Below are 26,247 nucleotides of genomic sequence, written 5' to 3' on the forward strand. Positions count from 1 at the left end.
GTCTCTTATAACGTTGGAATGGCTTCGCATAGGAAAAAATGGACCTCTGAAACATTTTTTGTTTTTTATGCTCAATGCTTTGTACATAGAATGTCAATTTGTTTAGGAAATAGGCAAAATACAGTTGCTATCTGTGTTAAATTTGCTGCTATACTTATTGTAACAGCACGCAATAATTATGGGTAGCGGAATTGATAAATTAAAACCAAGTACGACGCAACTGCAGTTATCATCTGAAAAATAAAAATTTAATAATAATTCAATTCGTTTAATCAAAAATACTTTTACTTGCCTGTTGAATTTACTTTTGTTATTTATAACGTAAAGAAACTTTCGTAAAAATACTAACCGAAACCAGTAACGACTCGTTTAACGGAAAAACAGACAAAGCTTGTAATTCAATATCGGTACTTCTGCACTGATGTGTGAACAATAAAAGCTAGAAATAAATATTACGGTTCTCAGTAAGTTATTTATTGCTAAACATTTTTTTATCATCAGATTCTTACTTGATATATTATTTTTTTGTATTTCTCATCGTTGTTTTTCAATAGGCACTTGATCAATGTTGACCTAATCCTTTTACTCTGTAGGTACGTAATTCATTAACGTTTATCAAGATTTTAATATTTAAGTAGAAAATGTATAAATGAAAATTTATAATGTATGCGTTACCTGTTTAGTTGCTAAACTAGCAGACATGATTAATAGTGTGACCATGAGTAAAGTGTCGAAAAAACTTATCATAGTTGGTAACAAGTTTAAGATTTTAATCTTAGAATTTTTAGAAAAACAAATATGTACTATAAAAATACCGTAACGTAAAAAGGATGCAAAATATACCAGTATGCATAAAAATATTGATGAAGAGTAAAACTGGGCTGTACTTTGCGAAGTTTTTATTAGTGACACATGAATTCTCCTTAATTTTGATACGTTCAAATATTGTAATTGTACATCGTCATAATCGAAAAAATCAATACTCTCGACGCACATAGATTTTTCAAAAGCTTTACTAAGATGAGAGTCAATGGTTTTAAACAATTCTTTGATTAGGATGGTAAAAAAAATATATTTTTGTACTATAACATCAATTATCATGACATGAAATACTTTTATTAAAAAAAAGTACGAGATTCTTGGATCTTTTTGATTAAAATAGTAATAAATGGCGAAAAATATGTATACAATAGTCTTCAAATTGATTAAAGAAACATATTGGATTGCTCTGAAAACGAATTTATCGTTATTTATATCTTTTTTCTGTAATCTTTCTATCGATTCTTTTACCAAATTGAGTTTTGAAAATATTTGAATTGCACTTTTTTGTTTGACCATATTTTGAATTAAAAAAAAATCGACCGCTAAAAAAATTATTACGTAATGTACGTGAGTGGAAACTTCGTGATACGAATCGTCAATATGATAAAGATTTCGATAATCTCGTAGGTAAAAAAATTGTACTACTATTAAGAATGTTAGCAAAAAAAAGTTATAAGCTAAACCAATATAAGAATAACCGAACGACCAACGCGTAAAACTACTGTTTTTTAATGATACTTCGTTAAACTTGATTGTTGCACACCCAAGTATCCGATTATAAACGTAAAATAGTTTTATGAACGAGAACTTGAATTTTGTTTTGTTATTTCCGGACATCCATTCAGTGACCATCGTAACGAAATGCTGCTCCAGCTGGAAAAAGTTGTCGGCTACTTATACGAAGAAATATTTTTGTTTCAAATACTTACGTTTGCAGCTACTTGGAGTGAAAGATAATTTTTTTATTTTTATTTATTTCCTGAAATATACGATACACACTTTGTTCTGTTTTATTTTACCAATGAAAATCCAACTCACTTGAAGTCCCAAAGCTAACTGACAACTGTGGAGGAGTATTTGGAAACAACGACAAAAATCTATTGATTTCTGAAAAAACACTTTTTAATAAACTCGTGTTTATTAATTTATTAGTTCATTAGGTGCCCCAGTAACATATTTACGGGAAAGTTAATGTAGGCTACGTAGGGTATACGTAAAAAGCACAGGTGACGAACTACAAAAAAAGAACATATCGCTCTCGTAATCACACACGTCACTTCTGTTAACTTTATATTAAATAAATTATGAAACTCATTTGTGCTACGCTGTATATTTTGCTATGTTTTAAGCGTATAATAGAGGTTTGTTGGAAAAAATTGCAATCAGGTCTTTCATTTTTTTTGCAAATGTATACTACTAAGATCTTTGTTTGTTTTCGAAACGTCATGAACATTAACTTCTTTATAGAGTAAAAGAAAAAACCTCATGAGCCATTACGTAATTTTTTATTTGGTGAAAAATAAACGAAAGGCTAAAAAATATACAATACACATATTATACAAATTTTTTGTTATTTAAAAAATTATGTTAATTAGGGCTGAACCGTAGAAGGTTAGTTTTTTTATCATAAAATTCGTGTAAATAAGTATGATTCATGTAAATTGTGTAAGGAATTTTTTGTTAATTCATAAATTGTTTATTAACAATACCGTATAAGTCATTTGTTGCCTATAAAGTAAAATTTATGAATTTGATTAAGTTTCGATTGCAACCATGTTTTATGAATTTGAAAAAAAAGAAAGAAGAAAAAATTAACCAGAGCCAAAAAAGCAATGCTCACAATCGTCGATGTTAATTAGGCACATTACATGAAGTTTGATGAAAAAAAAAACCTCGGCTATTGTTAATAATGTAACAAAGGTAGGTATTGTCGTACAAATGCAACGTAAACGGGGCCATTTATCAGGTCTCTTTAACGCCAACAAAAATCTTTCGAAGCACGGTAGGTTTGGAGAGTCGTCGTTAAAAGGATGAGTTCACGTGGGAAAAAGAAGCGCCCAATACTTGATACACAATGTCATCGGGGTGAACGTATTGTACTTGCTTTGTATCATATTTGTATTAAAAGCACTGTATCGTAGTTTGTAAGAACTTGTAGACGCGTCATAAAATGTGTATATTACAATAAAAGCGTTGAAGAGACACATACCCACACTCGGGGACTATTTGAGCCTTTTTTTTTTTTTTTTTTTCCCCTTTCGAATGGCCCATACACGAAATTCTTGCGCCATACCTTTACATGTGTACACTTAATAACACGTACAGCTGTGCGCACGGAAAAATTCTCTCACGTTAATTAATTTATGTACGCATATACATATATATATACAAGTAAGTATATAATATACACGCGTAGAGGTAGTTTTTGGTATATTGTGCGCGGTGTCGTTGATCCCCTGCACACATCGAGGGTTACACTCTCATGGACAAGAGAGCGTGTGCCGCGAATGCGAGTCACCCACGTGGTCCGATGTGAAACGATAAGGACACGCGCGCGCTACTTAACGCAACACCAACGAGCTTTTTTTGGTCGACCTTCGATACTCAACTTTGGGTTTGTTTCCATCTCCCTATATGCCTGGACATTACATACTTACTTTACCAACTTGTTCCTTTCCACGTCGCATGAGTATATATACTTGTGCCTAATCGTACACCGGCGGATGCCTTAAAAATATAACGGTTCGTTGATCTTTCTCCGTCATTTCGTGGCGTCGCATTTATTTGTTCAATTTTTTTCTCCCCTCCCCCCCCTCTCTTCTACATGCTATACGTGTGCGTAATGTACGGCGTACCGTATAAAAAAAGAGCGACGTGTGTACGTGACGTATAAGTATACTTACACCCATTTGATTTGTGGAGCAAATACTGTGGATTAGACACTTGAAATGGTATCCAAGTACCCAAGAACGGGGTTACGGGGGTTGAATCGTGCCGATCAATATAGTAATGTATATATGTACATACATACACTAAAGTATCGCAGCACGGAGTCGAATTTTCGGTGGTACAATATACACACACGGTGAATAACATGTATATATAATATATTGTCACAGCGCGCACGTGTGCAAGATATAATAATTAGGTAAGGGGAAGTATGATATATAAGTACAAAATGTATCGGTCGGTCGTATTATTTGTATATCGGTGCGACAGTTTGCGTGAGTGTATACTTATTCATACTTATATACCGCGAGCAAAACACGATGAAGTAGGAACAATAGCGAATCACGCAAGTTCCCGAGATGCTGAAATGTTGGTCATCATCGTCGATCTTTGGGGGGTTTATTGTACAGGCAAGGCTTTGCCCGTTGTGTCGGCTTGTACATGCATCGGCATCGATAAAACCATTGTCATCCCGTGGCGACGATCGATGGCCCACTGGAAAAAGAGGAGCCTCGAGTATGTACGTATGGTTACTTTACCTGAATTTCTGACTCTCGTTGCCGAAGGGAAAAAAAAAAAAAAAAAAAAAATACTCATAATAATGATAACAACAAGCACAGACCGGATGTCTATTAAAAGAATGCTTACATCAACCCGCGGTAGAAAGAGAGAGAGAGAGAGGGGGGGGAGGCGGTCTATTAAACGTATATCGGTGCGTGCGTGTTTAAAGCGGCTGTGCGGAGGTGTGCAAAAGAGAAAGCAAGGGGGAAAAAACACTTGGCATGGAAATACTTGGGTGTACGTTATTGCGCAACGAGCGCGCGAGGCAGGTGGATTTTTGCGCTACTTTGTATTGCGCGCAAAAACGTGAGCGCAAAAGTGAGCTTTTTCCGCACTGCACCCAAATGAGAGATACTTGTGTTGCTTTCGCGCTGCGCTAGTTAAATTTCATACAAACTATATTGTTTGTGCGTCCAACAAGCAAGTATGGACATTGTAATTTTGTTTAACTGAATTTTATTCACGGGAATATCAAATCGTGGTGCATTACCAGGGGCTGCGAAAAATCGAACGTCGCTTGAGATTCACCAAACAAAACAGTTAAGCCACCAGCCGAATAACATGTTTGTGCTTCGCTGTTTTTTTTTTCTTTTCTCGTTCACTCCAAGTTTCAGCGACAAGCGTATAATATGTCATACATAGGTACACGTACATTGCACGCACGCAAGTTTACCACTCTGTTTGCCGACAGAGACGCGCGCCGAGTCGCCTCTTACGTTGAATTGCAGCGGGTGATGAAAATGATTCACGTCTCGAGATTCCCTCCGCAATGGGTACAATATACTTGTATACGCCCTGATCGCGACGAGTAAATCTCTCTCTTCGCGACTATTTCGTGGAATATACATGTGTGTATGTCTCCATGACGCGGGCGCTGCTCTCTTCCTTACCTCTGCAATCACCGCTGTTTATTTGATTTTTCTCTCTCTCTTTGCTTTGTACGAGGCGCCAAGATCTTTGAAAAATCTTATCTCGAGCATCCGGCCCAAGTATAGGTGTATCAATCGCTGGCGATTGTACTTCGTCGAAATTGGATGATCTGCCCGTGCATCACCTACAATTTTTAGGGGATAAACTATTGCAATTGATTTGTGAGAGATATTCTTTTTTTTTTTTTATAGGACGAGTGCAAGTTGACATCATCACCGTCCCTTGCCAAAAAATTTGAATCAACGCGACGAAAGGATAACACTGTTCATCACAATACAATTTTTTTTTATTCTTACATGAAAACTCTGTTGTTAGGTCAATCATTCGTCCAATTATCCTCGTATGTTTTTTTCCTGCTCAAAGCGTGCAGTAAACAGTCATAAAAAACGATTTTCCACTTTCATTACGTGCCCGTCAAGCCGTTTTCTCATCTGTTTGACAGGCAGTGGTCTGAATGACCGTCAAATAACTCAGCAAACTTGACGAGAAATATTTTTAATATTTTGTTCAATATTTCGACGACATTAATATCATTGTTTTTAAACATTCAATTACTACATCAAAAAAAGTACAGCCAGACCTCTGAGTTTTAATAAAATATTCTAGAAATCGCCTTATATAATAATCTAAATGATAATTGTTAATAAAAACTTTTCAAAATTTAATATTAATATAACTGGTAAAAAGTATGTTTTGCAATGGGTGCCTTAGAATGAAAAGTTTTGAACTCAAAGGATTTTATAAATAAAATTGAAGATAACGATCATGAAAAAAAGGTATATTTTAAACTTTCAAAATTACAATAATATGAAATCTTGAGTCATGTTTTATTTTTCTGTATTTACACTGCAACTATCATAGGCACTTACACGTATCGCACTTATATACCTCATTAAATCAGAAATAAATTATTTACCCTTTTAATTTAAAATATGAAAATAAACACATTTTCATGATCTTACGTGGGTGTATACTACGTTTAGTTTTCAATTTTATAATAATAACTTAGCCATTAGGGAATATAATTTTTTTAAATCGTTTCTGCCTGAATTTTCGTTTACATTTTTAAATTAGTAATCCAAATTTTAAAGAATTTCAGTTTTTTTTTTTACTTTCAAATCTGAATAGATTTATACAAGAAAGTTACTAGAGTTGAATGAAAAGTTAAACACAAAAAAGTAAAAATAAAATTATTACTTCACTTTTAACACATGGTAAATTATTTTATATGAGTATTTAAATACTTTTAGCACAATAGTTTCAACGCAATAATTAAAAAAGGTATTTAATTAAAAAAAGGAATTTTAACTTAAATTCACAAAAAAAAAAAAAAAAAAAAAAAAAAAAAAAAAATGTAACTTTAATAACAAAAATTCACAAACAATTTGAAATACAACTCTTACATTTTAAAGTCAATAGAAACAATAACTTGAGTTTTTTTTATCTTCCATGCTGTTAAAAATTGAATAATTTTATTTTTTTTTTTACTTTTAAGCAAGACAACATAGATGAAAAAAAAGTTAAAGGTAATACAATAAATTATTAAGCCTGGCATCTGGAGTGTCTTTTATGCTTTGACCAACCAAGTATGCAAGCTTGTGAGCGTACTGACATGGAGCTGGTACTCTAATAGTACCGGGCCAATTGTAGTACAAATGACATAATTTGTAAGTAAATCTCTGCATGTGATCAGTCTTCAGCTCACCGTAATCGTGAAGTACAATGTAATGAGTTGGGGTTACAGTACCTTGTTTTACTAATTGCGGCACCAAGTAAAAGTCATATAAATAACGGCGAGTAATATGCTCGTCAACGATGGTACCTGGGGGAGGATTACCAAGTTTTCCTTTCTGAAAGCAACAAATAACGTTAATATAAAATAAAAAATAAGCTTTAAAAAACAAAGAGTTTTACTTACCTTTTCGAAGATGCGCGTATTCACTCTTTTTTGTACAATGATTACGCTAACTTTAGGTTTGTAGTTGGCATGAATAGATGTGCATGTTTCCAAGTACTGTTGTACTTCATACTTTTGAACAGTACTAAGCTGTCCATCACCAACACCGTCTCGGTAAATAAATATTTTGTCAGGATACGTTCCGTTTCTCTAAAACGAAAAAAAAAAAAATTAACTACGACAAGAAGCAATATTTTTTTATAACTGAATTAATAAATGTCAACATACCTCGCGATAAGCCTCCAACGATGATTTTAAGCACTGTTTCAACAGATCTATTATCTCTTGGTGTGGACTTTGAAGACAAACTCGACTATGCCATGATGTAAGCAATTGATCCAAGCTCGAAATAAAAGCTGCTACACTGGCTTTTGTACCGAAACCAGCACCTCCATGGAAAACATCAACGCCGCACACCATTGCGTTAGGCTGAGAACATGATTAGGAAATAGTTGTTTTTCTACTACATAATACAGCAATGTGACGAAAAAAATGGTCTCCCGAACAGTGTGCCAATTTTCTATCATATTATACAAATTTTGGTAAATGAACAGTGCAACTAGTACTTACAAATGGATTTTTCAAGGCCCACAACGCTCCACCGAGCTTACAATTCATTTGCAGAGCAATTTTTTCCGTCACGCTCTTAATCCTATCTGGTCTGTTCAGCGTTTTAGATATAATAACTTGCGACGGAACGGCAAATTCAACGCAGCACACTCTGTGAGTGATTGAAAATTATTTATTATCAGTTTCGCTGGACGCTGACAAAATTACTTGAATTTCACTTACTTTTTAACAGCCGAATATTTATCTTGCCGTATTGTGGGAAAAATAATTACAATCATTTCTGGTTGTTGTTGATGGACAACATTACGGATTGCTGTGACATAAGCTTGCGTATCATCATTTCTTAAAAATATCATTTGTGGCTTGTTAACCATTATACCGATTCTACGAGAAACTCCTTGCAGGTACTCCCAGAAATCATTACAATTTTTTTGATTTCTAGTTGTACATATGATCGCCCAATTATTCAAGTTGGGCTATAAATCATAGCTAAATTAATTATTTTACTAAAAATGGTTGAAAAAAAGAAAAATAAACAAATACACTTTTACTTACAGTCCTTAAAACTTTGTTACTACCAGCTTCTTTTGGCCACTCGGCATTAGCGGATCTAGCTTTACCATTACCTCCAAACATGATTTCCTCTGGGTCTAAAACTCGCCCAGTTAAATCTGAGGTGTCATTTTCAAGTTCTAAGCCCCAGTCTGCTAAAATCTTCCTCGTTACTTCGTTACCATTTACTTGTTTGATGAACCTTCTAATTACAACTCTCCTTTCTTCTGGATTAACTTTAGTAACCGTAGCAAGTTCTTTCGTGATTTGGAAGTCACTTTTAATGCTATCAGTCAATCCAGAAACGTAGCAGAGCTCTGGTATCAACAAAGTCATTCTTTCAATGGTCTTAAAAAAAAATTTAAAAATATCATATACTGTAGATGATCGATATAAAATCAACTATACTATACTTACTTCACCAGTCGTTGTTTTGTGTTTTGATCTGTGTACCAGCAACGGCTGATTGAGATCTTTAACTGTGATTTCATAGTGAAGTTTGTAGTATTGTACAAACGACATCATTTCACCATTTTTGTCGAATTCATGAGTAGGATTTTTATCCCACTCAATATCATCGACCCGGTAGGATTGATTGTTATACCGGGTAAGTACTGATGTTCCGACGATTTCATTGACAACATTTTTCTTAAAATGATCCTTATTTTTTGCGTATAATGTTGCCCTATAGTTTCAAAATTTAATTAAAATTTTTGTTAAAACATTTAATAAGTTGAGCCTAATCATCTATAATCTTACATCAAGTCTCGAACAGTTTCAGTACGCATAACGCGATGTGATGCATCAAGGTTTAACAATAGACCACCTTCCAATTCGTTAACAGCAGTCACGTAACCTGGCCACACTTCTAATTTATAAGCTGGAATTTGATGAGCACCACTTGGATTATAGTCGTGCCTTCCCATGCGAACCAACTTTAGAGCCTTCAAGACTCTGTTGATTAAAACATTGAAGAACGTAACGTTATCTTTCATGGCTTGTTTCTTTTTGAAAATGACAGTCAATGTAACAGGAGTATTATCTATTGGGTGGACAGATTCAAGAACTGTTCTCTATACAAAAAGAAAAAGAAATTAGTAGCACTTTATTTGAAATTAATTCCATTTAGTTTTGAATACCTGATCGGGTAACAGCATCGGCAAGTATAAAAGCATCCCATCAAAATTTCTGACCTCACCCAATACATTAGAGTGCTGTCTAACAAGCTTGAACCTTAAATTGCGACTGTCTATATCAGGTGAGAATTTTACTTCGTATTGAAACATGCCTTTGCTACTGTCGACCTTTAGTCTAACGTAATTGGCTGTAAGTTGAAGTCTGAAACACAAACGTTATTAGGTACTTGACAGAATTCAAAGAATTAGAAAAGTTTATTAAATACTTTTTGCCTGATTCTCCTTTACGCGAAACAATTTCTGGTTCAGAGACAGCTGATGATCTAGTATCTTCGAGAGACAGTGAGGACAATTTCCCGAGAACACCTGAAGTTTCACCTGACGTTTCTAAGGAAGGAGCCCTATGGGAAGAAAAAGTTTTTCATTATTGTCCGCTTGTAAGCTTTCTGACTATAGTAATAACAAATGGTAAAGATTATAAGAAAATATTTTATATCTTCCAAATAAAAAGTTACTTCACACATGAGATGTACAACACTAACTTGAAATATCTCGTTATTTAAAAAAATCTATTGTATCTATTGAAACAGTACTTTATGTACCATACTCACTTTTTCATCATACCAGCGAGTAAACCACGTCCTGCAGATCCGGAAGAAGTGGACGTTGTCTGCGTCGACGTTGCAGATGCAGTGGTTGACGCACTCATTAACGAACCACGCCCTAAAGGTGGCCCTGATCTTGATGATACTGTTTGGGTTGAAGTGACTGATGCAGTAGTCGATGCAACTGGAGATGAAGAGTCGGCCTTGCTGAGTTTCATTTTACTTAAAAGGCTTCCACGACCTACGCCAACAGATGAAGTAGTTACTTGTACTCTAGGTACTTCAGCTGCCGCTTTTGCTGCTTCCTGCTTTAATTGTTCCTCTTCATCTTTAAGCCTTTGCTCTTCCCTTAGCCTCTGTTCTTCCTCTTCTTTTTTTTTCTTCATCATATCGAGCAGGCCACCACGGCCAATTCCTCTACCAGCGGAAGCCATTTTCTAAAATAGTAAAAATAATTATGAAACATTAATAACTTATGGTTGACGAAAGAGTATCATAAATGTTGACAGAGTTTGATTACATTTGATTGTGCACATAGTAATGGAATAAATTTTATTAAAAACATAATTTATCGACAAATTTATTTTTGTTGTTTTGATCAACAGAAAAGAATTTTGATCTGAATGTATATAAGTAACGCATTTTTGTTCATTTGAAAAGGATTTCATTATTTTGATTCGTAGCAAAATTTACCTTATTTGCCAAAGATACGGTTGTTCAGAGAAGATTTGAATGGTTTTGATTGATTTTAACTATTGCTTGGTTTATTTTTTAAACTACTGAAAAGTTGTCAAAAAGAATTTTTATAATTATAAAGGCTAAGAGCATAAAAAGTTGGCTACTCAATCACGATTTATTACACATGTGGGTATAATAACTATTAAAGCCATCTAGTCTTACACATGTGTAAAATTAGAATTGCTAAATTTGGTTATGTGTTAACAATTGCGGAATTGCTGGAAACAAATAAAATTTAAAAATGAAAATTTTAAGCAAATAATTAAAATCAATGCATACGCTAGCTAGAAAATTTCATAAAAAGTTTTAATTTTAAGGTAAGTTACTTTTTTTTTTGCTATGGCACTATTGTTGATACTCAAAAAATTATGTAAACATTGACGATTAAAATCTTTATTGAATAATGAGCTCGCCCTCTTTACGTACACTCATTTACTTATTTTTAACAAGTTCAAACGAACTTAGGTTTAAATAAACAACCTAATGTGGGCTAATGAAAATGTTGACAAAACAAGCACTACGGCAAAATCAACACATGAAGACAAAAAGATTATTTAGTCGTCGAATCTCGTTACAAGTATATAAGCTGCTAACATGTTGTTCTACCGAAATAAACGTGCTTTGCACGTGCTTCTTTTTATTTTGATTTTAGTAAGTAAAATTGTGAAAAATACCTTGGCTTCTGTAGGAATGGTATCGAGAACTCTACGGCTGAATTAGTGATTGACAGACTCTAACGACTCAACGGTGACGTGTTCACGCGCGGTACGTCGACCTCATAAAAACAAGATCGTAAGCATGTATCTGTAAACCGTACACAAGTTTGTTCGTACGTTTTCCTATTTTCCCTCCATGCGACCTGCGGCAAGCACGTGCAGGCTAAAACACGAAGTGACACAAACTCGGCTGTCTGACAAAATGAAAATTATCCACGAAATTGATGGTATTAATTGTTAGTTAACAATACGACCACCACAATGCAACATAACCGCTGTCCTTAAACGTTAAATGAAAAAAAAAAAAAAAAAAACTGGTGCATTTGTTTTGAAAACGTTACCTTGGTTAGTGATGGACAGTGGACACCAAATGTACGATCAGTCCAAGAAACGAGGCCAATGAAAAATCTTTGGTTTGAAAATGTCTTCTTTTATAATTACAGCTGAATATAGTAATTCTATTGTTTTTCCGTCCGCCTTCACAGGACAAGCTGTTGCGTCGCTGCAGGCGTCTTACGCTAAACTAAGACAGACTAAGATGTAAGAATTAAGAAGTAAGAATACTATAGGATTCAGTTACACACCTGGGTGTGTTCCAGTAACGCTCTCCGACAACTTAATTATGTCTTACGATACCTTGCGTCATGTTTAAGTTGTCGGAGAGCGCTACTGGAACACACGGCCTGACACCTGGCACACGGGTGATTTACCAATAAGCCAACAGCAGGGTTTCCGAGAAAGTGAGAAACAGACTAGAATTAGTCAGCTTTCAATAAGGCTTTCATCAGCAGCTATACTTAAGTATTCGGTAATTTCGGCATGTGTCTCGTGCAGGCGTGCACGCGTGAGCTCTCAAGTCAAGAACTCCCTCGGTATAGCTGTATAGATGAACACAGGCCGCACTGTCGAATTACCACCATAACCTACGTAACTTTACAGCCTCTGATTTTATCATTCTGGTAAAGAGAGCACGGTGTAAGATGTACGTGAAGTTATGTGTATAGTAATTATAGTAATTACTACTAAGTAATGCCATATGGTCGATTTTATTAAACCATATGAATATCTATATTTTTGGAGGTCAACTTTTGGGTAAAAAATAGATTGTAAACTTGCCGCAAATAGCACAGACTACGTCAAATTTTTATTATCTATCTATAAGATTAGTTGCGGCTGGTTTATAATTGACTAAATGGCACAACTATAAGTTATAGTAATAATTATTTGGATAAGCGCCATCTAGCGTTGGGGATTTCTGAACTAAAAAGTGGCCCTAAACTTTTCAGCCAGAGCTTTAGCGCGTGGAGCCATTTAGTCAATTATAAACCAGCCGCAACTCATGATAAAGCTATAAAATAAAAAAATAACGATACATGTGTTTTTGGCGGCAAGTTAACAATCTATTTTCTATCAAAAAATCGACCTCCTATGTGTTTATACTTTTGAAGATAAATTTTCAAGCATAAGATAAATTATTAACTTGCCGCCAAAAACACATGTATCGTTTTTTTTTTATTTTATAGCTTTATCATGAGTTGCGGCTGGTTTATAATTGACTAAATGGCTCCACGCGCTAAAGCTCTGGCTGAAAAGTTTAGGGCCACTTTTTAGTTCAGAATTTCGCAACGCTAGATGGCGCTGATCCATATAATTATTACTACTTATAGTAGAGCTATTTAATCAATTATAAACCAGCCGCAACTAATTTTATAGATAGATAATAAAAGGTTGACGCAGTTTGTGCTATTTGCGGCAAGTTTACAATCTATTTTTTACCCAAAAGTCGACCTCAAAAAATACAGATATTCATATGGTTTAATAAAATCGACCAAATGGCATTACTTATAAAATCAGAGGCTGTAAAGTTGCGTAGGTTGTGGTGGTAACGCCGCTAGGAATTGATAATTGATGGTTATTCGGTATCGATGAAGAAACACGGGACGTGCCGTACCGACATTTAACTCACTTACCCATCGAAGATATATTGTCCATGTTGACCGTCGGTACGGTAGGTATATGGGCATTTCGCGCGAGATTAGAGCTTTATCGTACCGACGGTCCATATTGGGTAAATTCTTTAATGGGGGTAAGTGAGTACACTGTCGGTACGACAGGGCCCGTTTCTTTATTTGATACCAACAATAATCCATCAATTATTTCTGGTGTAAAAACCCTAGGTCTGAAAAATATAGCACATATATCTAGGGTTTTTTCCAAGACGATTTCCCCTAGACATGTGGATTCCGATAATCATAACGCTAGATGGCGCTAACAATAAGTAGAGCGTGTAATATAATGTATTTAAGTGTGTAATATAATTTTAATTGTATTTGTGTTATGGCAAAAATGTAATCAAACTGCCAATAAAAATTTTATTCAATCTAAAGGGTCTAACAGATCGGCTCCAATAGACCTTCCGCTACGAAAACTATTCCAAGCTCATTTTTCTCGTGAATTTCAAGGAAGTGAATGGAGAGTCTAACAGATCGGCTCTAATAGACCCTCCGCTGCGGACACTAGTCCTAGTGCATTTTCCTAGCGAATTTCAAATAAGTTAGTGTAGGGTCTAACAGATCGGCTCCAATAGACCCTCCGCTGCGGACACTAGTCCTAGTGCATTTTCCTAGCGAATTTCAAATAAGTTAGTGTAGGGTCTAACAGATCGGCTCCAATAGACCCTGCGCTGCGAATACTATAGACTTAGTGTAATTTTCCTAGTGAATGTTTAGGTAATGAGCGTAGGGTCTACTGGAACCGCTGCTGCCGCTACGGTAACCTAGTGTCACTAGGCTAGTGATATAAATATGTATATATTTACACGGTCTCGTCCATGGGTCAGTTCGGAACGAGAACAGGTGTTAAGTTATGAAAAATCCGCTAAGTTCCGAACGTCGCCGGGTCGCACAAGCGAAGAAAACTACTTCTATTCTTAGCCGACGTAGCCAAAATAAGTAACCTCAATTCTTACTTATTTTCATTGTTTGTTGTAGAAAATATTGATAAAGTGCAATAAAAGGAGAAAAAAAATTAACGTTTTCCTCCCCAGTTTACACCTAAATATTGCATTTACCAGCAACTTATCAAAATAAGAACTCGTCATAGGTAGGTAAAGTACCCCTTAGCACACTGCGTAAGATTTATTTACTACAGAGCCGCAAGTAGAAAATGTAATATTCAAAAAACACATGTGTGTATTTATTTACCTACCTCTCGTCTTCGTCAACACTGGCTTTTGATTAACTCCGGCAGTCGAAGTATGTCAACTCGAGTCTCCTCAACGTGTTTAATGTATTTTAGGTTCAAACTATGCCACCGACGCCAAAGAAAAAAATCGTGCTCAAGGGTCCACCAGGTCGACCCAAACACGATGTCTGGAGCCAGGGCTTCCGCCAGGTACTCAAGCAATGCGATAAAACTCATCGCAGCGTCCACGCAGCCTACTGTATCATCTGTAACAAGGTTTTGTGCAACACTGCCTCGAAACGGATGATTGCTCACCGGAGGATCTGCTCCTACGAATCTAACCTAGAAGAAATGACCGATGCTGACCCTGAAGTTGGGAAGATCACCAAGATTTTTACCCCAGAGAACTCGACGACTATCACGTTCGTTGACGTGGACGAATCATTGAACTGCCTTGGAGAACAATCGCGCTCTGGGGACAAAAGTGAGATGTGCTCATTTATCCAAGATGACCAGAACTTCAAGAAAAAACGCAAGCCATCACCACCCATTAGCTCTGATTACAAGATAGACATTGCTCTATCTGAATTCTTTATCGGTTGCAACATACCCTTTGCGATTGCTGAATCTCCATACTTCAGAAAGTTTTGTAAAACCTTGAATCCGACTGTCAAACCTATCACAAGTGAGAATCTTGCTGGACCTTTGCTTGACACAGTGTATTCCAAAATTTGCAAAGACACCAAAGTCAGTTCGACATCTGTTTTAATGATAAGTAGCTGGAAGACTCTGATTGGTCATCCAAAGACCATATCAATCATGCTTAGACCAACTGATGCAAATGAAACGATTTTTATGGATAATTACGAATTATCGAGTAATTGCAAAGATAGTAAGCAAGAACTGACAGACATCACAAAGTCATGTATAATGGAAGCATCTGATCAATTCAAGACAGAGGTGTATGCAGTCATTTTGGGAGATAATTTTACCCTGAAGCTAGACAAAGATGATGACTTATGGCAATTTCCTTGCAACCAGAAAATTTTTAATAATCTTATGAAAGAATGCATAAATCCAAATTTCATAAATATTATATGTAAAACCCTGAAGTACTGTAATACTACATTCAAAGCAAGCGATCTTGAGAAGAAGCTATGCAATGAAACACGTTGGGAGAACATCAAGTACATGCTTCAATTTTGTTGCAGCAACATCGAAATGATTCAAACTGTACTGACTCGGGATAATAATCAAAGTAAGATTACTAAAGATTTGAAGGGCAATTTCTTTGATTTAGATTTTATTGGTAAGATTGAGAGCAGCAGCAATTTTTTGGATTTAATCACTGATCTAAGAACCGTCTGTCACATGCCCCAAGCCAATGTCGCAGATGTAGTGGAACAGTGGCTATGTCTGCAGATACCGTCAAATGAATCTGTTATAACAGAAAAAATAATACCATACCGAGACGAAGCTCTTGTTATCCATAGTCTTGTTGCAAATTATCTGCACCCTACCTATAAAGGACAAAAGCTCACATGTGAACTGATGAACAAAGTCGAGGAGTTTTTATTGAATTTCCTTGATACCGAGGGCTTGGAAAGTTTGCAGGCATATGTCAATGGAGAGGGGATTTTCAAAAGTCTGAATCTAAAAGAAAACATGACAGCCAAAACTTACTGGGGCTTTGCACGAAGAGCCCATCCTCAGTTGGCCAGTTTAGCCTTGAAGCTGTTGGCAGTGCCTGCATCTGTAACTTCCAATGTCTCCGAGTATTTTAATACCATCAAAGATAATTCCCTAAAGCCTGACAAAATGAGAAAATTATTTTCCGTCTACTATCACCTCAAGGAGAAGGAAGAAAGGATAGAAACAGATCTTGAGCAAAATCACAAATGATGGAAGTGTTAATTGTACTTAAGTATTAGAGATGTAAAAATATTCGCAAAAATTTTATTTTTTTCTTGTAATACTACTCATTAATGCCTTAATATTTAGCCGTTCAATATGAACCATGTAAAAAATAATTCTCGAGAACTAAGTCTTGTGTATTCATAAAATTACAAAAATATCGCAAGCATTACTTATAAAATAAAGATAATTTTTTTAAAATGATTGTGCGTAATTCGATTGCTCTGAATGACCCGAAAGCTTTTTTAGTGGCTTCAAAAACCCTTTTGCGCTGTGCATGCGCCGCTTTTCAGTTTTTGCTCAACGTGAGAAACTTTTCGACAATCGATGGTCAGATGGCGAATGGAATGATATAGGTGCCGTTCGTCCGTAAGGTTAAACTGAACCGCGAATACAATTTTCTGGAAACAAAAACAAAGTGAAAAAGTAGATTGTGGAAACAAAAATTATTCATGAGCCAATATGTAAAAGAGCAGAAGTAAAAAGTTTGATACCAACCGATCGAAATTGATCGAAAAAGTCATGAGACTGATTATGTATGTCACACCCAATTGAACGCATGGATAGGCATTTTTTTTTTAAATTTATTATTTCGCTATAATAACACTACGAATAGTATTTCTGATATTTTTTTCATTTAATAGAAAATAATTGTAAAACTTTTCAAATAAAAAAAAAACGCCTTGTTTTATCAAAATCGGTAGAAAAATTCCAAAGACATTATTGATTATATTCATACACCAACATGCACCGACTCGCACGAACATTTTTTTTTATTTTCTACCTCGTACATTTTGTTGAAGGCAATTCCATAATCTAAGATTGTTTACTCAAAATTACTCTGAAACAATGAGAGATAGTTCAGACATCTTTTTTTTTTTTTTTTTTTTTTCCAAGTATATTGATCTTCCATTTAATTTTATAATTTAAAAAGAAAAAAAATGGCCTGCAGCCCATTAATTGTATAAATAAATAATGTTAACAACGGTTTTAATATTTAATTTGCTTCAAAGTTGTTGAATCACACTACTTAGAGTTAAAACTAACTATTGAATTTTTTTAGACATTTTAACAAAATGCATCTGGTGGCACGTGTTAATTTATATCCACGTGTTACTTGACTACAACCAATTTTTTTGCACTAGTAACTCGTGAATAAAATAATATTCAAAAACATGCTCGTTTTCTTCTTGATATAAAGATACATAAGTACCACATGTTTGAATTATTGTCTCCACTAAAATTGGTGCCTATACCTGACTCCTCTCGTATAGGAGACCAAACTAAAGTTTTTTTCTCCTTGAAAAACAAAAGGAAGAGAGACAGAGAGTGAAGGGAAAACAGAGAATGTGTGAGGAAAATACACATGCTCTTAAAGGACTAAATGTTAAATACTTATAGCCGGTGTCAGGCTCTCACTTTTTTTGTATTTAGTATTTTTTATTTATATTGTTTATTTTAATATTTCATCTTTATCGCTAAAATTCTTAATATTAAGAAATCTCAAATATTTAATTTTCATTACAAACAAATAAAACATTAATTTTTTTGTCAACTAATAAAATCACAGAAATTGCCCTATCATTTAAAAAAATGATCCATCAATTTTTTAAAATAACGATATACACGGTTTTTTCAGCTATGCAATTTAAACATTTTTTTTTTTTCTTTTGATGACAGAAAAACAACCAGGCTTCTACTGGACAACAATTTTTTTTAACTAATAAAAAATTTAATAAATTTCACGACAAAGTAACTCCCGATTTTTCTATAAGGGATAAAACTTGAGACCAGTCCTCAACGAAAGAAAATTGACGAAAACAAAAAGCTTTTCTTTCTCAGAAAATTTTTCCAATGATTTAAAACTTTTACGAGCACGGGCCAGATGTCAGATACATTTTCGTCAAGACAAGTATTATATACGAGCCCTCTTTCTTTGTCTTTCTTGCTTTTACAACTATGCATGCTGCTGATTTACTAACAGCTACGCCGATCGTTGTAGACGCTTTTCGTTTCTTGCAGTTTTTCTCGGCTTCCTCTAGATTATTTTTTTTTTTTTTTTTTTTTTTTTTAACTTAATCTACATGCATTAAAATAAAATAAAAATTAACGCAGCCAAGAATTGTAAAAGTCGTTGTCCCCTTAGGCACGCCATGAAATCTACTGAATAGATAATATTATGTAATATTACACGTGTTATTGTACAATATGAGGTTTAAAATGCCATTGAGAATTTCACGTGGAGTTAAAAGTAGGGATTTAAACAGGAATTACACAATCGGCAAAATAGTTACAAATAATTGAATTTCATGTTAATTATTTACCATGGTCATTGCTACTGTTACCACCCGTGTAGCAACACCTATGACAGAAAGGTTCAGGTATTTATTTATTTTTTTTTTCCTTATGAAAGAACTTAAAATAGATTTGTTCTGATGCTACTAGACGTGAAAATATAATGTAAAATGATATTTTTTTAAAGTTTTCCAACTACAAAGTTACTGTTAAATTTCTACTTAGAATTACCAAAATCATCTTCACAAGAAATCCCGTACGTGATTCTAAATGGTACTCCAAGTAGTAGTACCAATGCGACGCCTCGGTCCACACAGGGAAATACATTTTACTTTTTTTAGAAGGGTGAAAAAAGAAAAATCTCAAACACTACATAACAATACGCTCGAGACACATTTAAAACAACACATCGAAACGATTCGCCGAATTTAGGTGTCATGATGACCAAAAGGGCTCCATGAAACGGAATATCTCTTGTAAAAAGATTGTACCGCAGTGCTATTTTTACACGTACACTTGCTCAATTTTATTACTATTTTAATGGTACCGATGATGTGCTCAAACGCACGCGCGCACAAATTCTTCGACACTAAATGTGGTAATAATAACAAAGCAATTAATTTGTAGTTATCTTCCTTTGGAACTATTATAAAAGTGATAAAAAAAAAAAAAAAGAAGAAGCCACCTCGACTCTGCCCGAAGAACTTGGCGGAACAAAAGTATAAGTCGACTCTAAGTATATACTTACTGTGTACCCCCGATCAAGCGCCGATTAATGTAAACGCGGTAATATAATATACATACAATTGATCTGTGACGTTCGAAAATTCGCAACCGCGTGACAAAATGTACGGAAAAGTGTTGCGGGGCTTGAGGAAAGTGAAGACTCGGTTGGGAGCTTGGAAACGTGGCAAGAGGTTAGTCTCCCAATCCTTCATCTGCTACACGAATGGGTACGTATAGCCAATCTTTTTTCAACTGATTCTCGACGCATCGTGCATTGAGCTTTTTGACAACGACAAACTCGTTTGCGGCGGTTTTCGAAGGAACCAGCGCCAGGCGTATTGTTAAAAATATGCACACGAGTACGTATATTCCGATATTTACATCCATTACACGCGTGTTAAGTGTACTCGCTAAGCCAGGCCTACGTGCCGTATCCCAACGCTTTCCCAAGGCTTGGATTTTCCTCCGTAAAATAAACCATTTATTTATCGCCTTGCTTTTTTCGTGCGCCTGATACTATACTGTTATTTTTAACTTTCACCTGGAGCTAATTAAGTAGTGAGTGCGGTATCCAGCATTGTTGGAAAATCTCGAAGCTGTCCGTACCGAGATAGGCTGGTCACGTATCGCGTTTGTACAGCACACCGATCTGTAGTTTTTGGTGAAATTTTTTTTTTTTTTTTTCTTATTTTTAGCTGTAGTCCGTACGGCTTTGACTCCTTGAAATCTTTGGAAACTTTTCGAATGAAATACCGATTCGGAGCATATCGTTGACCTGTTGTTTTACAAGACATCTACTGACTCTTTAAAACCTATTTGGAGGAAAATCGGTTTTTTAATTTATTTTGCGACAAAACATTTTTATTTTTCACACACATTAACTTGTACATTATCTTATTTGAATAACTTGTATACTAATTTTCTCGAAAGCAATCCTTAGTTTTTATCAAATACCCAAACATCGTCTCTTACTGACTTCGGTAGTATGATGTCAACTGTAATTTTTACACATCTGATGTAAGTATTGTTTTATCGTCTCAGAGAAATTGAATATAATTCTTTCAAAACTTTAGTAAATTACATCAATTACATTGATTGTGATGTAAATATTGCGTTCACTGTCTTTCTTCCTGGTTTAATTTAAAAGAGTAAAAACCTGATAACTTAAACGTTTAAATGTATAATGATTTGTAGTACAAAATTCTTCAAAAAACACGCTGTGATTTCTCAATCTGCAAATTGAGTTTATGTTAATTTAATACTTGAATGCCCTTTTCGAAATAATTATTTTATTTTAATATTCTTTAATTAATATGAATAATATGAATGATTAATAAACTTATGGTATCATGATAGAAAAATTCTTAAATGTTTTTTAAACTATAATTCTTTCAGTATTTTTTTTATTTTTTTTTTTACAATATGCATACAAGGATTATCATGTTTAAGTTGAAAAAAGTGGACATTACTTAACAATATATGTGTATCTCAAATATAATCATTTTTCACTACATTGACTCTTCCCAGGTACAGTTTTCACAATAGCAATATTTGCATAAGAGTAACAAATTTTAGGAAGATATATAATTTTCAATATCTTTGCAAGCTTTGGTTGAAATAATTTTGCTTGTAAAACAAAAATTTTTTCCAGGTATTTTGTCGATTAGAAAAAAGTACGATAAGACTATAAAAGCATTAGAGACACATGAACGATTTTTTAATCCATTTTTTTAAGTTCTCGGTAAAATTTAACTAATGGTTATAAAAGTGCTACACCGTTCGGAGAATCATAAATTTTTTACATAACTTTGTAATTAAAAAATAAAATTTTAAAATAAGTTAAGTAGCTAAGTATTCGATTAAATGACGTGAAACTTTATATGACGTATATTTTTTTGGTAAGTGCAACGATTGAAAATCGTTAATTAACGAAATTTGTCTTCAACAGCATTTGAATTATTTATTCATCCCTATTTTAGTAAACCAACATTTTCTTCGTGTGTTTCAACCTAAAGTTAGTGTATTTGAATTCTACAATTTTAGACACGCCTGCTGCACAGAAGCAACTTGTAAGTATTTTCACCAGACCAAAAAATGTAAGCACCATCGTGCGTAAATCGACTTAATTTAAAAACGGTCATTACAGTGCAGTTGCAATAATATTTGGTGGAGAAAAAAAACAACAGATTTTACGGAAGTACAGCTTTTTTTTTTTCTCGTTCGCTCAAAAACATGTTCTTTTTTAGTATTTTTTCTGCGATGGCTCAATTCGTAACGAGCGCTTCGAACAGCCCGTACCAACTCAGTCGGTGAAAATTTCACCCGAGATCGGCAACCATCCTTACTATCAGCCGGCTAAGGCGCTTGTCTGTACCTCGCGCTACTCAACCAATCAATCGCAGTATCGATGCATTGATCCCAGCTCCGTATAATCCGAGATTCACGTATACGTACATACGCATGCTATCTCGTACGATTTACCCTGCACTTTGGGTTTTTTCGTCGAAAAATTATCGGGAGAACCGATTAAACTTCATGCTCGCTAATCGATCGGTTTTTTTGTCCACGCGCCTTGACAGAATTACTACCCACTCGCATTGCTCTACGGATCACCCCAAACATTTATTAACCGATTAGTTACCGATTTCTTGAAAAGACAACAAACAAAACGTATGATTTATCAGTTACACGCGCTACCCCACAACATCTGGCGTAAGGGTCGATCCCTTGGGCGAACCAAACGCTATAATGGAAACGCCAGCGAGATGCGAAATCCCGATCTAACCGATCGAGATCCAAGAGGTGCTCGAGAAATTACCGATTCGTACGAAACGCGGGTGTTGCCCGGCGGTGGCCAGTAGAGCGCGTGCGCGCTCGATCGACCTGGAGGGGCACGTGGGTCGGGAGAGCTCCCCCGAGGGCCCCGCATTCTGCTGACACTCGACGACGGCTGCCGAGCGCGGCGTAGTTTTCGACGCGACAGTCGGCCCGTCGCTCGACTCTGTCGCGTCGTCGCGGCCGCGAAGGAGGAAAAAATCAAAAACTACGTCTCTCGGAGCGCGGAGAGTCCAATTGCACCCAACAAGCATACGATATAACATTGCACACGCACGTTTGCACAAACAGCTCATAGACATAGGCGTCCCAGATATATCCCGTGAAATACATGTGTTGTTGTTGTTGTTGTTGTTGTTGTTGTGTTTCGGTGGTACTGGCTCGCGGAAGCAGTAATTGGAGCTCGTAGCGTTCCCGGGGTCGGCCTCGCTCGCATGCCATCCCCGCAGCTACTGGGGTCAAGCGGGCACCCGGGCGTCGTCGGTCCGGGGGCAACACCGGCAGCGCCAGCCACGGCGCCCGCAACTCTATCGGGATTGCCGTCCTCCTCGTCCCCTGGTACACCTGCCAGTGTTGCCCCGGCGGCCGTGGGCGAGCCCGCCAAGGGAGCCTGGATGGACGGGGGCGGGGGTGGCGACTGCCGGCTGATAAGCGACGCTTGCGTGTCGATGCGCGTCTGCCTGGACTCCCTGTGCTTCTCGTCGCCGCCCCAGCGGCTCGCCGACGACGAGGACGAGCCCACCGCGGCCGCACCTCGACCGGCCATGCAGCAGCAACAGCCGGCTTGTACCCGCCACCAACAACAGCCCCCAATGACAGCGACAAGCACCGCAACAACACCAGTGGCGGCACCGGAAACAACGACAACCACGGAATCGCATAGGGACGATAGCGCGGGGGAGTTTGGGATGGCTGGTCTGCGCGAGTTGTTGCGGCAGAGGGACGCCCGGGTGGCGGAGCTCGAGCGGCAGCTGGTCCAGCGGGAGGCCGAGATTCAGGATTTGCGGAGCCACCTGGACAAGTTTCAGAGCGTCCTGCCGTTCAAGGGGCCGCCCCTCACGAGTTCGCCGACCAGGCCGCGAAAGCAGCGGGCCCAGGGTATATCGGACGAGCCGATGAGCACCGACAAGCTCCTCGACATCATCACCGCCCATCTCGAGCCCTGCGAGAAGAGCAACAGGTTCGTGCTTTCGAGGCTTTTTCTTCTTTTTTTTTCTTTTTTTTTTTCTTTTGTTTTTTTTTTTTTTTGCTACACAATCTCTCTCTCTCTTTGTTGTTTCCTCCTCCTCCTCGCGGCGTTATGCAGTGGCCCGTCCGCCCCCTACTTCTTACTCTCGATCGAGAGAGTTGTTGCCCGTATACACGTATATGTATACATATACACCCGTTTTATGCACTTTCGCGAAAGTGCGTGTATAATACATTTTTACTCGTGTGCCTGCCATGCAGAGGCTCAACCAGTGCAAAAGACAGCGAGAGAGATATGGCCATGCCTCGTGTCTCCGGTGGCAACCCCGCTCCACGTGCAGGCCACTGTTATACTCTGTAGCCGGTCTCTTAATTGCCGGTCCTTTATTTTTGCACGTTTTATTTTTACACCACTCACGGCATTGTTTGAAAGTTTTCACTCGATCTCGTATCGTCAACTCGTCAATACAATACAATATACGTTTTGCCGTACAAACATATCTCCGTTACTTTTGTTTTTGCATATACATACATGTATGTGTCGCGGCTATTGTGATGGGCCCTAGCTCGCGCACTTGAGTAAAGAATCCGCATCTCGTCGATCCGAGCTTGTTTGCGCGCAAGGAGGAGACTCCAGAGCTTTTCTTCTTCGAACCAATGGATTCAGATACCTCGTGGCGATCGATAGATAATCGGTTCTCTTAATTCGTGGGGGCTCAAGGATCGAAAGAAGAGTCCTTGCCAGTATAGTTTGAACGACATATTATATGCTTGTCGTAGTGCGCATAGGCAACTCATCCGGAACAGGTGCAACAGGTGTCTCTTTTTTTTTTTTTTTTTTTCACACTCGCACGCATGGTAGGATGGAACGAGCGCCTGCCTCGCACTCTGCTTTTGGATTTTTTTTTTTTTTTTTTGGTATTGGGCGTTAGGTGCGTTGAAGATTTTTTTTACAAATCCCAATGATCGTTTCCATCGGTATATATCTTGTTTGTACTTCTTGTTACAGCTATAAGTGTAATTGTTTTGTAACGCGTCTTTGAGCTGATACTAGTCGGTCAAATGGTGTTCAATGTTTATTACATATACATTATGTATACCCCCATTGTCTCAGAAGCTCTGGGCTCGTACGCCTCGTTTTTGCACCTCGACAAAGTATAATAACGACAATTTTTTTCTCTGATAAAAAGTGGCCACGGTGCAATACACAAAGTAGATACTTTAAATTTGGTTTTGTCGCACGCAAAAGGCGATTTCGAAAAGGTAGTCTTTATCGCGAAAGATATTAAAAAAAAGGCTTTTTTCGTAATTTAATCCCTGCGTCATGTGCTACATTAAGAACACCGAGTCTGTAATTGCTATTAAAATGTATGATTTTTCATTCGAAACTTTAAAGAGCAATAGTCAACTCGATATGAATATCATCCAGTACTCATTTGTTTCAAATTAAAATTTTCACGAGATATTTGCTGTAATCAATCGTATTGTTTTAAAATAGATACTTCACGATGATTTAATTTGATAAGAACCCGGCCTTGGCTGGATGCACATGTTTGTGTACTTATAGAAATAGAATAAGCCTAATGGATTCGAAGTCTAGTCGAAAGATTTTTACCATCAAATTAAACTCTTCAAGATGAGGCTCGAGTGTCCTCCAATCGAAAAAATAATACAATTTTATTGTCGAAGTACCAGACAAAAAAAATTGTTTTTTTTTTTTGTCTTTGACAATAATAAAAAGTTCTCGTTTTACGTAAAACATTTAGTTTAAATTTACCCTCAATATCTAAAGACAAATATTAAGTAAAAGCAGCAAAGAGTCAGAGTACAAATTATTGGTATGGAACTAGCGATTTAGTGGTGCTTAACAAATCGGGAAAAGTAAAATAATGGATAACAAAAACGATACGTGTTTCGAAAGATAAACTATCAGTAGTCGTTGTACAATTTGAATCGTTGGGTAAGTCATTATTATAATTTTAAAAACTAATTTGTGCTTGTTAGATATAATTTGAGTAAATCAAGTTATACCGGACGGATACGAATAATGATAATACTCGTGCTCAATGACATAAATTGTTAAGATAACTTAAATATTGAAAATTTGATTTATTATTATTATTAGTATCAATATAATTACTACTATTATCATGGATACACAAAAAATCAACATTAGATTTTATGCAAATTCGTTTTTTTTTAAATTTCGTAATTAAATACTTTGGCTTCTGAAAAACATGTTACCAGAGAATGGAAAGAAATATAAATCTTGAAAGGTGGCTGAAGTCTTTTTATAAGGTATATCATAAAAATACTAATGTATTCCGGCGACTCTGATGATTTGTCGCACAACTTGGTAAAATGGTTAAATACAAAATCAAAAGTCATCACTTCCATCTGCGTAAATATTTATAGTAAAGAAAACAATAGTCCATACGAATGATTAAAAAAGTTTATTCGTTCATTATAATTCATAAAATCGTTAAATCAAACGTCACGAAGAGACAAAAATATTATGAATATATTCTTGTACGTACAATACTCGTGATTGAAAATAACTCGCTTTATTG

General features: G+C 36.2%; 3 protein-coding genes across 8 annotated transcripts in view; 2 read left to right on the top strand and 1 right to left on the bottom strand.

The window, feature by feature from the left end:
* Positions 1-6,024: 6,024 nt before the first annotated feature.
* AGO3 (Argonaute 3) lies at positions 6,025-12,402 on the bottom strand. Of its 2 annotated transcripts, XM_089589583.1 has the most exons (14): positions 12,247-12,402; positions 11,878-12,069; positions 11,495-11,699; positions 10,089-10,519; positions 9,744-9,878; positions 9,481-9,679; positions 9,101-9,414; positions 8,759-9,026; positions 8,345-8,689; positions 8,012-8,265; positions 7,790-7,940; positions 7,448-7,648; positions 7,181-7,369; positions 6,025-7,112 (listed from the first exon to the last, which is right to left on the bottom strand). In XM_089589583.1, the coding sequence occupies exons 4-14, from the start codon at positions 10,514-10,516 to the stop codon at positions 6,783-6,785; spliced, it is 2,814 nt and encodes a 937-aa protein (XP_089445709.1). In that variant the 5' UTR covers positions 10,517-10,519; positions 11,495-11,699; positions 11,878-12,069; positions 12,247-12,402; the 3' UTR covers positions 6,025-6,782. The 2 variants fall into 2 exon arrangements, with proteins under 2 accessions (XP_089445709.1, XP_014217276.2); XM_014361790.2 differs by lacking the exon at positions 11,495-11,699.
* A 2,078-nt stretch (positions 12,403-14,480) lies between these two features.
* On the top strand, positions 14,481-16,751 carry LOC149375231 (uncharacterized). Of its 2 annotated transcripts, none has more exons than XM_089589578.1 (2): positions 14,481-14,642; positions 14,834-16,751. In XM_089589578.1, the coding sequence occupies exon 2, from the start codon at positions 14,843-14,845 to the stop codon at positions 16,619-16,621; it is 1,779 nt and encodes a 592-aa protein (XP_089445704.1). In that variant the 5' UTR covers positions 14,481-14,642; positions 14,834-14,842; the 3' UTR covers positions 16,622-16,751. The 2 variants fall into 2 exon arrangements, with proteins under 2 accessions (XP_089445704.1, XP_089445703.1); XM_089589577.1 differs by having other exon boundaries at positions 14,481-14,638.
* Positions 16,752-22,582: 5,831 nt separating this feature from the next.
* The window catches only part of LOC106645847 (cGMP-dependent protein kinase 1-like), a 35,428-nt gene continuing 31,763 nt past the window's right edge, over positions 22,583-26,247 (top strand). For 2 of the 4 annotated variants that reach the window (XM_089589865.1, XM_014361803.3), the window contains exon 1: positions 22,584-23,669. In XM_089589865.1, the coding sequence (XP_089445991.1) occupies positions 22,924-23,669 (746 nt within the window). In that variant the 5' untranslated portion in view covers positions 22,584-22,923. Of the gene's footprint in view, positions 23,670-26,247 lie in introns of all 4 variants that reach the window. The other 2 variants (XM_089589867.1, XM_089589866.1) reach the window with 2 other exon arrangements.

This window comes from Copidosoma floridanum, unplaced genomic scaffold (genome assembly GCF_036245765.1).
Source record: "Copidosoma floridanum isolate Cflo_tuat_1 unplaced genomic scaffold, Cflo_Japanese_pri ptg000009l, whole genome shotgun sequence".
Lineage (NCBI taxonomy): Eukaryota > Metazoa > Arthropoda > Insecta > Hymenoptera > Encyrtidae > Copidosoma > Copidosoma floridanum.

What these genes read in the sequence shown, in the direction of transcription:
- AGO3 (XM_014361790.2), bottom strand. Translation starts at nt 10,516, where the DNA reads ATGGCTTCCGCTGGTAGAGGAATTGGCCGTGGTGGCCTGCTCGATATG. An exon ending in CGATGCTGTTACCCGATCAG is followed by an intron (nt 9,415 to 9,480) that starts GTATTCAAAACT and finishes CTTTTTGTATAG; the next exon opens with AGAACAGTTCTTGAATCTGT. An exon ending in ACAAAACAACGACTGGTGAA is followed by an intron (nt 8,690 to 8,758) that starts GTAAGTATAGTA and finishes TTTTTTTTTAAG; the next exon opens with ACCATTGAAAGAATGACTTT.
- LOC149375231 (XM_089589578.1), top strand. Translation starts at nt 14,843, where the DNA reads ATGCCACCGACGCCAAAGAAAAAAATCGTGCTCAAGGGTCCACCAGGT.